This window comes from Papaver somniferum, chromosome 1 (genome assembly GCF_003573695.1).
Source record: "Papaver somniferum cultivar HN1 chromosome 1, ASM357369v1, whole genome shotgun sequence".
In the NCBI taxonomy this organism is placed as follows: Eukaryota; Viridiplantae; Streptophyta; class Magnoliopsida; order Ranunculales; family Papaveraceae; genus Papaver; species Papaver somniferum.
Genome location: NC_039358.1, coordinates 113108491 through 113118716, shown reverse-complemented (window position 1 = coordinate 113118716; position 10226 = coordinate 113108491). Strand labels below are relative to the sequence as shown.

Here is a 10226-nt window from a genome sequence, read left to right as displayed (position 1 = left end):
CATCGAATGAAACTGGGATAGAGTCTGGATAATCAAAATCAACTCCAATTTCAACACAGACCCTCGCAAAGCTCATTCTAGTTCTAACCAATGTATGTTTATCGACGAGTAAAGGAGTACCCAAAGCACTAGAAATCATATTGATTCCCTTCTCATTCCATAAATGAATAGGGATCTTCCTCAAGTTCATCCAAATAGGTATTTTCTTTATTTCTTGAACTGATTCTTCACTACAAAGATGTCATGGTCTGATCACAAAAATTTTACTTGAAATAAAAATAGAATCATGTTCCAAGGCAGCAACTCTATCCTCTTCTAGCTCAAATTCAAATAAGAAAACTGAACCATCATGGATGGTCATTTGAAATTTATCTTTGGGATTCCACTCCATCTTCACAACAGATACAATGACAGAGAAAGAAGGACGTCCATCCACGAAATAATCGACCAGAAAATTTTGGCAAACCTTAATTTTTTCTTCAAAATTGGTAGCTGACATGATAATCTTCTTATCCAAAAAATCAATTTTAAATTCAATTTAGAGAACCCAATTTCACAAATCAAAATTGCCTTATTACTCGATTAAACTACGTCGCCCTTAAAACAAACGACATTTTTTCGAACCTGTTCCACATTAGCATCAAAACTAGCAAATTTTGATCTCAACGGACTGAAACCCATGTGGGAATAGGACCATATTAATGCTAAACTGTTCCAAAATATTGAATAAATAATCAGCATGATCATGACAATACGAGCTACCATACATTTTTCCAAAGGAATGTTTTATCAAAATTTAATTAGTTGGTCCCTCTTCCTCACTACTCAAGACTTAAGAGACCATGCCATGAGTAATGGGTGAGGTTGAGCGTGGGCATAACTGCAACTACATCACAATGGAAGTGTGGGGTCTGTCTCTCGCTCGCCAGCTAAAAGAACACCTTCTTCATTCTTTTTTCCTGTTGAAACAGCTCAAAGAACAATCGGTGATACTTGATATGTTGCAAATTTGTTTGGCAGTATAATCTAATTTGACATTTGTTCGGAGTATATTTTAAGCTCTTGAAGAAGTAGATCGATATGATATGATATACAAATCAACTTTAAAGCCGTGGGGCTAAAACATTGAATGTGAATATCTGCCATAGTCCTCTCTGATCCCCAATGAACACAACTACTCTAATCTAGATGGTTGAACGTTGAACGTACAAAGGGATGTTTACCTGTTGTACCTACTACTCAGAAAAACGCCTCAACTCTCCACACCACAAGTTTTAGGCACGTATCGTCATAACCTTGTGATGTAAATCATCACAGGAATTACACAGATGATCAAACAAAATCTAGCAAGTATTGTCACTTCTTATCATTGTACTGGTGTAAACTGCAAACCAAACAAGCACGTAAAATTGTAAAGCCTGTATGCATAGTAGGGTAGGATGTCCGGCAGGGTCATCCCACTAAAACATAAAGAGAGGTATCCAAGATTAAGCTATTCTTAAATCCTCCGTAGCCACAATCGATCTCGAACAGTTAAAAGAAGTGTTGATTCATTCCAGTGAAGAAAATGTAACGGTGAAACTTTAGTATTCCTATGAATTTCACTGTTACAAATATGTAACCAATGTCAAGAACTACTATAGATGTTCCTCGAGATCCGGCTTACACCTTCTAGACAACATTGCTACAGTTATCAACCCAGACATTATGAGAGAGAGAGAGGATCAAACTCATAAATAACTATTATTATGCTTCATATGGGAAAAAAGAGGATTCAAGATAGCTAAAAATAGTGAGAATGCTGAGAAAAGATCCAAAAACACTACTAAGACCCATTACTACACAGCCTGTAAGAGTTTTTGGAAATCCTCTTAAACCCGACATCTCTAACATAATTTGAACCATGCCCATGTGAAATTTTCGTGATCTTGCTCTTCTTGATCTTGTTAGTTGAAGTATTTGGGTATTTCTTTGATGCCATGTTCTGGTATTCTTGAGAGAAAGAAACAAGCATAACAGGAAAACTAGCTAGCTTGCTACTCAATTTTCTGATCTCCCATAATGTGGGAATCGGAGAGTGAGTCGGGTAGAGGGAGAGATTACGGGAACGAAGTAGTTAGTACGAGCAAACACGGTGTCAAGACGGATGGATTTGAAAGAAGGGATCATTCTTGGTAACTTCAAAACTAATAGTAGTACTTAACATTTGTTTCTGTCTGAATTCATAAAAGTGTTCTGAAATCCTTACAGATCCAAATAAAATACGTGGTTCACAAAAAATTTACACTGATGGTGGTTTTGTTGTGTAATTAGGTACGTCGCCACTGATGTGCCAAGTGACTTGCTTGTTCAAGTCGGAGATATTGGTTTTCATCTGCACAAGGTACAGTTATTTTTCTTCAAGTTCCCATTCACTTTTCATTAGTAGTACTTATGCGTCTAGTTTCTGCAATTTGTTAAGATTTGAAAATTCAGTACTCATGTTTATATGTTTGTGTTTCAATGTCTATATAGTATCCCCTGCTTTCGCGGAGCGGAAAGATGAATAGAATTATATATGATTCACATGAAGCAAACATAAGCAGAGTTGAATTCGACGATCTTCCGGGAGGCTCAGATGCATTTGAACTTGCTGCAAAATTCTGTTATGGTATAGCTGTTGATCTAACCGCTGGAAACATCTCTGGTTTGAGATGTACAGCGGAGTATCTTGAGATGACTGAGGATCTGGAAGAAGGAAACCTTATATTCAAAACAGAAGCTTTTCTTAGCTATGTTGTGTTATCATCTTGGAGAGACTCAATTTTAGTACTGAAAAGCTGTGAACATCTTTCTCCATGGGCAGAAAATCTCCAGATTGTCCGGAGGTGCAGTGAATCCATTGCTTGGAAAGCTTGCACCAATCCTAGAAGTATTAGATGGGCTTATACAGGAAAACCTACAAGCATTTCCAGTCCGAAATGGAATGAAATGAACGAATCGAGTCCTGGTAGAAATCAGCAAGCACCGCCGGATTGGTGGTTTGAGGATGTATCGATCCTCAGGATCGATCATTTTGTGAGGGTTGTCACTGCAATTAAAGTAAAAGGTATGAGGTTTGAATATATTGGAGCTGCAATTATGCAGTATGGCTCGAAATGGTTACCCAGTTTAACAAAAGAAGGATCAGGAGATGAAGGCAATAACAGTAGAGACAGTAAAAGCAGCTGCAGTAGTAGTAGCTGGAATGGTGGGTTACACATGATTGTTGCAGGAAATAAGGAAGATCCGCCAAATCTTCAGATCAAAGAACAAAGGATGATCGTTGAGAGCCTTATTAGCATCATTCCTCCACAGAAGGACAGTGTTTCATGCAGCTTCCTTCTTCGGCTTTTGAGAATGGCAAACATGCTAAAGGTGGCTCCTGCATTGGTTACTGAGCTAGAGAAACGAGTCGGAATGCAATTCGAACAGGCTACTTTGGTTGATCTTCTAATTCCTTCTTACAATAAGACTGAGACTTTGTATGATGTTGATCTTATCCAAAGGCTTTTGGAGCATTTTCTGGTTCAAGAACAAACAGAACCTTCAAGTCCCAACAGGCAAACATTGTCTGACAAACTCAATTATGAAGGAAGGGGCAATGCAAAGATGAGAGTCGCAAAGCTCGTGGATAGTTATCTCACAGAAGTGTCGAGAGACAGAAATCTCACCTTGACGAAGTTCCAGGTCTTGGCAGAGGCGTTACCAGAATCCGCAAGAACTTGTGATGACGGTCTTTACCGCGCAGTAGACTCATATTTGAAGGTAATCCAACTCACTCTCACATGTAGCTTTCCCCAATTGTGGTTCCTCATATATAGTACATGAATGCCTCCTTAATAAGCTTTTAATCAACTGTCAACTCCTTAGGCACATCCGACGCTCTCTGAGCATGAACGAAAGCGGATTTGCCGTGTGATGGACTGCCAAAAGCTCTCAATTGACGCCTGCATGCATGCTGCACAAAATGAACGTCTCCCACTGAGAGTGGTGGTGCAAGTTCTTTTCTCTGAACAAGTAAAGATAAGCAATGCTATAGCCAACAACACATTAAAGGAGACGGGCGAATCTCACTACCAGCCTCTAGTCACAAGCCGCAAAGCTTTGATCGAAGCCACCCCACAATCATTTCAAGAGGGATGGTCAACAGCGAAAAAGGACATTAATACATTGAAGTTTGAGTTAGAGAGTATGAAAACGAAATACCTGGAACTTCAAATTGACATGGAGAATTTGCAAAGGCAGTTCGATAAGTTGTCAAAGCAGAAGCACTCATCTGCCTGGACAAGTGGCTGGAAGAAGCTGGGCAAATTGACCAAGATGACGCCTTTAGAATCGTCAGACTCTGGGTCTCAGATCCCGACTGTTCCTGCCGAGCAAACAAGAAAGGGCCCCAGAAGATGGAGGAACTCTATCTCCTAAAAAGTGAGGACTGGAACACAGTTTCTGGGTCAGGAGAAAGAGAAACAAAATTATCTTCATTATCAAACTAATTTGTTTTCATTTGCTGTATGTAATTCAGTTTTCTTGTTGTAATCTTGGTTCACCAATTCTATTTTGAGTTAATTCCTGTGTTTGCCTCTCGTTAGTGCCTATTGCATACTGATGTCAAATGAAAATTGTTGTTGGGATGCCTAGAAACGAAACCTAAAATCTGAACTTTCTATGCGTTCATTTTTCAAGAAACGACGCATTGGCATAAAGGAGTCGAACCCAGTTGTACTCAGCAACAAAATGTCATCAGTATACAGTAAGTTTTATGGACTAGCCCCCTCCGGAAGCTTGTCCATCGTGTTGATTACTAGTTTACTACTCGTTCTGTTGCAAAGATATTCTTCACAATCTTATATCTGAAGCCACTCACAGCGGTGGAAGAATGAGTAAATCTATCTCCCAGATGTTCAGTTTCAGTGGTTTGTTTTTTCCGATAGCATTTAAACCAAGGATAACTACTCAACAAACTAAGAGCATTATGCTTCACAAAAAAAAAAACAATCAGGAGCAATTGGGTGGGGATTCAGCTTTGGATTTCAGTTCTAAAACATTAGATTAGACCCACTTCAATAAAGTTCTAGATGGTGTTGCTGTAGGCGTACACCCCCAAAACACCATTCGACATACCCCATACACAACTAAATACAAGATGTTGGTAACATTAAACTCGCACACAATGCAATTTCATTAATGAAGAAATCAAATACATTCACACCACACAATACATAAATTGGGAAACCATTCCGAAGAAGATGATAATGGCGTTTATAACGCGCAATACATCAACTCTTTCACAAGAAAGCACAACCCCATCAAAGCACTCATCGGGGCAACCTTGTATATTACATGAGTACAAAAGAGCACACAAATCAACTACTCACTTTTTTTATTTTTTTTTAAATGGACTACTGGATAATACCAGTACCATTTTCAAGCACACAAATTCATCTAAATAAAAGCATTTAGAACCAAACATTTCATGTTCTGGTTTTGACCTTACCCATAATGATATCATTTCTGAGTGCAGTGGAGAGTGGGAGGCAGAGAAGCCCGATCACAGAGGATAATATATTTAGAAGTTGACAAACATAAAATGGCTGAATTTGGTAATGGTGGTGGTAGGTCCTCAAGTTCACCAAAACTTGGCATGCAGGTTTTAACTGGGCACATCCCAGTAAAACAGTTTCCGCAATCATATGCCCACCAACAAGGTGAGTCAGAACAATTTCCTCCTAATTAGAAATCGCGAAAAGAAGACTTACAGTAATCGAAATGTGAGTGCTGATACTGATTTTTTAGACATCCAAGCATGCAGGATTAAAAGAACTTCCTTGATCAAACTACCATCCCCCTCTCTGCCTCCTCAAAAGTGTACTCTTTTTTTTCAGGTCAACCACTCTGTATTATGCAAACCGAATAAATCACACAATCAATCAAGCTACTATTACTACTATTGTTACTGATAAGGATCACTTCATTGATCTAGCTTTAAACTTTAGGGACTTGATGTATTGGATAGCTTCATCAATGACCATAATAGCATCCTTGTCTTTCCCTCCTGGAATTAGGTTCTGCAGAATTTTCACTGTCTCCCTTACCCTCTCTCTCCTCAGCCGCTTATTAACTGGTAAGGATTCCATATCTTTTTGTCTCATGCTGCCTCCTGCACAACTTGATTCAGCATCGTCGTTGCACTCCACTGAGTGATTTGCTATTCCCGAACTTGCAGTGTCCAGAAGTGATGCATTATAATGGTCTTCCTCCAATACCCTCTTCCTTTTAGTTGGACAAGCAGAACTAACAATGTCTACTAAATTTTCGCCAACCTCCTCAAGGTCCTGGCATCCAATCACATCACGTGGGGAATGGCCCGTGCTAATCTCTTCATCATCGGAATCACATTCATCATCAGAGTATAATAGTGCATTAAGCTCTTCTGTATCTTCGTGCATTTCACTTCTATCCCCAGATTCTTGACTCTCCTCAAGAGGAACTGAGGCAACTTGACAATGAGGGATCAGCTCTCTGTTACTTGTAAGGTCATCCTTCTGCGACCCAGTAATGTGCAATGATTTCGCACCATCATAACATGGGTGTCGAGCATTTGAACCAACTGCAGAACTGTAGAAAAGACTTGTTTGATCTCCAGACTGATCAAAGACAAGGAATCTCTTCTGGTCAGACCCAGCTAGTGAACTGGGTACAGCCCCTGCACCACATCCATCTATGCCACCATGCCGATAAGGGGAAGAAGCCAACTCTTTGGGTGCAGAGTTTGGCAATGGAGTTAACGTCTGGCGATGGCGAGGTAAGCAATAGAACCAGCCATTAGGTTCATTAACTTGCCCAATCTTTGATTGAGGTAAGCCAGCAGCATTGTATCCTGGCAAAGATGCATTCGGAGGAACCATACTGGGGTACCGGTTTGTACACGTCCTCAAATAATCACCGGGATTTGAATCTAATGTGAATCCCGGGCTGTTAAGGTTGGATAATTGCAAGTCTTTTTCCATCCAACCAAATAAATTCCCTACAAAATTAAAAAGAGCGTAAATCAGCACAGATTGTCAATTGCAATATCTAGTAATACAAAAAAAAATAATAAAAAAATCTAGTAAGACAAGTGAAAGATTAGAAACATACCGGTAAATCGAAAGTAATTCTTCAAGGGAGAGATTCTGAATACTTGATAAACTTCCAATAAAGAAAAAGAAGAAGAATAGAACTCCAGAGTAACTATAAAAATGACAAACAGACTCCAAAACACCTACGTCACTGGTTTAAGTAAATGTCTAAAATATTCAGCCTGCAATCAACAAAAACAAAAAAAAAGAGGAAATTAAGCAAGCATTATATGAACAAATCTTCAAGACCACAAGAGCAAACCACAAAGCAAAGATTAAACTGAAACAAGATTAAGTGTGCGACAAACCTGGCAATCTTGCAATGGTTGAAAGCATGCTATTACTTTAACTATAATTGTGGTGTTTCCTGCGATACCCGTCTCGTGTTTCAAAGCTCGGAATTTTGATTGACTAGCTCTTTGACACACCATAACTCCTTGACAAACCCTTTTTTTAGCAAAACCCACCCAAATAAAACTACCAACAATTCTGATGATGAAGTTAAAATGACCGTGACAAGAAACAAGGTTCAAAGATACTTGACAGTGAAATGTTAACAAACAAAGCTTAGATAGACAGCTGATCAAATTGTAACAGAAGTTTGAGAATGAAAGCAACTAAAAACTTGACAGTGAAATGTTAAACAGAGAAAGCTTGTTACTCAAAGAGAAACGTTTTCATATAGTTACAGAATTTTGCTAAAAGAAATTGGATCTGAGAGACAAAGAGAAGATAGAGAGAGGGGACTGAAAGAAGGTGAAGCAAGAGGGGAAATCTACAAAATAACTCTACAAAACAAGTTCAAAGAGACGGCTTTACGGAACACATCGACTGATAAACTCAACCACCGCATGCTGTTCTTCTGTTTATATAAAACTTTATAAACTAGCCACAATTACTTTCTTTCAAAATTCTCCTTCAAAACCTGAAACAATTCCAATACATTAAAGTCAGGTTCCTGGTAAGAAAATAAAATTGTAGATCCATATAACCACAAGAAAAAGAATCAAAAAGCAAAAAACTTAACAACATTACATGAAATCTGAAAGAAAAAGACAGAGAAATTATCTTCTAAGCAATGACTAATAGAAAATCAGATATTACTTACAGAGAAGAGAACAGTGGATTTTTTAGTAAGATATTACTTGCTGTTCTTTAAAATTGAGAAGATCTTTGAAAAATCTTTAAGGGATGGAAAAAAGAAGGGAGGAGAAAAAAATGAGGAAAACTTTTTTTTGATTTTGAGAGAAAGGAGATGAATGAATGAACAAGAGTTAATAAAGAGAGTGAGCGTTGAAACTGAGGATTATCTAAAGAGGTAATGACAAAATTACCCTTATTTGTGGTGGTGGGGAAAAGTAAAAACAGATAGCATTCGTGGATCATAATTCCAGTATACTAATGGGATTAAAGAAAAAAGAAAAGTAATAAAACCCCTTTTAATTATGAATGGTTAAATCATGATTTCTCTGGTTAATTTTTCTTAATACTTTAGTTTTCTTTAATGAGTTTCTTTTGACCACCATTGGAACCCTAGGTTTTGAATCCTTTTTTGTTTTTCCATCTTTGTGGAGTGCTGAGATGAATAAATTGACCACTTGAGAATCTTCGAGTTGGGAACATATGATGGAGTTGTTAGTTTCATTTACCTACTACATTGGTAAAATTTGGGTACCAAAGACATCTAATTGTCTACATTTTGTTTTCGGAAACACATTTGAGAATTTTATTTGGTCGATAATGCAGATTTGATCTCTAGATTTTGTATAATGAGAAAGGAGAGACTTTTTATTAAGAATTTGATTAACTCCGAGAATGATGACTCGAACCTGGAATTTTTTCATGGAAAATGAACAATTTGATTCAATTTAGTTAATTTCAATCGAGATGTCCGAGATTTCTTGTATCAGTCCATAGTCGTTCTTGAATCAAGAAATTGAGATACTGACTGAGTCGGGAAATAGTACGGAAATTCAATCATAAAATATTAAGTAAACCCTAAAAAACTCGAATTCTTTTATGTTATGTGAAGTTTTGAATCATATATTACGACGAGAAAGTTTCAGTTAATCTAAAAAAAAATTTATCTTCATTTGTTCGATTAAGTAATACAGGACACTGAAATTTTACGTATTCCGCTCCCGATTAAGATGAGACCAATGTAGTCAATTTCGGCCGAGATGGTCGAGATTCCGCAAAAATTACTGGTTTTGGCACTAAAACGAGGCAGCACGCACTATATCGACAATATGGCATTTGGCTGGAAATTTTGGCCGACATGGCTGAGATGAGGATGGTAATTAATATTTACCTAAAGTATGAGGGTAGTTTAGAAAGCTGATAAACGTGGTAATGGAAATTCACCTAAAATATGAGGGTAGTTCAAAAAATTTAGGAAAAAGAAAATGATTAAAGCCCTAAAAACCGACCGCTTCTTTTCTCTTCTTCTCAATCTCAAATTAGCCCTTAACAATCGTAAAATTATGTCTTTCTCACACTCAGATTAAACTTCATATGGTTGTTAAGTTTTCTATATATTTTGAATGAATATTAATTTATTTTCAATTTTTTTCACAATTGGTGAAATTCCTTATATCTTTTTTTTTTGAAGCATGAATTCCTTACATCTCAACGGGTGCAATGTATAAAAAACGTTTGATATAGAAAACATTGGGATAAAATTTGGAACCAAGATTCCAATGTTAATTTTCTGGATACAAAATTGTACCATTATCTCACTCCATACTAAGGTTAGCCGAGACCAAAATTTCACTGAACTATCCCAAAATAATTGATACGTAGGTTTTGTTAGGTTGGGTAAGCGTAGATTTCCCTTACCACCATGCCCATATGTAACGTGTGATACAGTGAAAAATCAGCAAACATGATGGGTTGCCTTCATGCGAGGAAAATGTGATTATGGTCCATGGAAGACGATTACAAGTTTTATAGGGAATACGTGTAGAAAATGGGATGGACAACGGTACAACAGTACAATTGATTGTTGTTGGATTACTACTAGTTGGGTGGTGTATTAGTTGATAATTATATTATACTTAACTTAAGCGTGCTTATACATTGAAGTAA

At 37.5% G+C, this 10226-nt stretch overlaps 2 protein-coding genes across 2 annotated transcripts; one reads left to right on the top strand and one right to left on the bottom strand.

Moving 5' to 3' along the window:
• The first annotated feature begins 1688 nt into the window (after positions 1 to 1688).
• LOC113296980 (root phototropism protein 3-like) lies at positions 1689 to 4587 on the top strand. The gene is made up of 4 exons (XM_026545356.1): positions 1689 to 2174; positions 2314 to 2383; positions 2515 to 3786; positions 3892 to 4587. Exons 1-4 carry the CDS (start codon positions 2062 to 2064, stop codon positions 4441 to 4443), a joined length of 2007 nt encoding a protein of 668 aa, XP_026401141.1. The 5' UTR covers positions 1689 to 2061; the 3' UTR covers positions 4444 to 4587.
• Positions 4588 to 5167: 580 nt separating this feature from the next.
• LOC113296973 (transcription factor bHLH143-like) lies at positions 5168 to 8394 on the bottom strand. Its single transcript, XM_026545347.1, has 4 exons — positions 8248 to 8394; positions 7448 to 8064; positions 7159 to 7321; positions 5168 to 7045 (listed from the first exon to the last, which is right to left on the bottom strand). Exon 4 carries the CDS (start codon positions 7026 to 7028, stop codon positions 5985 to 5987), a length of 1044 nt encoding a protein of 347 aa, XP_026401132.1. The 5' UTR covers positions 7029 to 7045; positions 7159 to 7321; positions 7448 to 8064; positions 8248 to 8394; the 3' UTR covers positions 5168 to 5984.
• Between the last annotated feature and the right edge of the window lie 1832 nt (positions 8395 to 10226).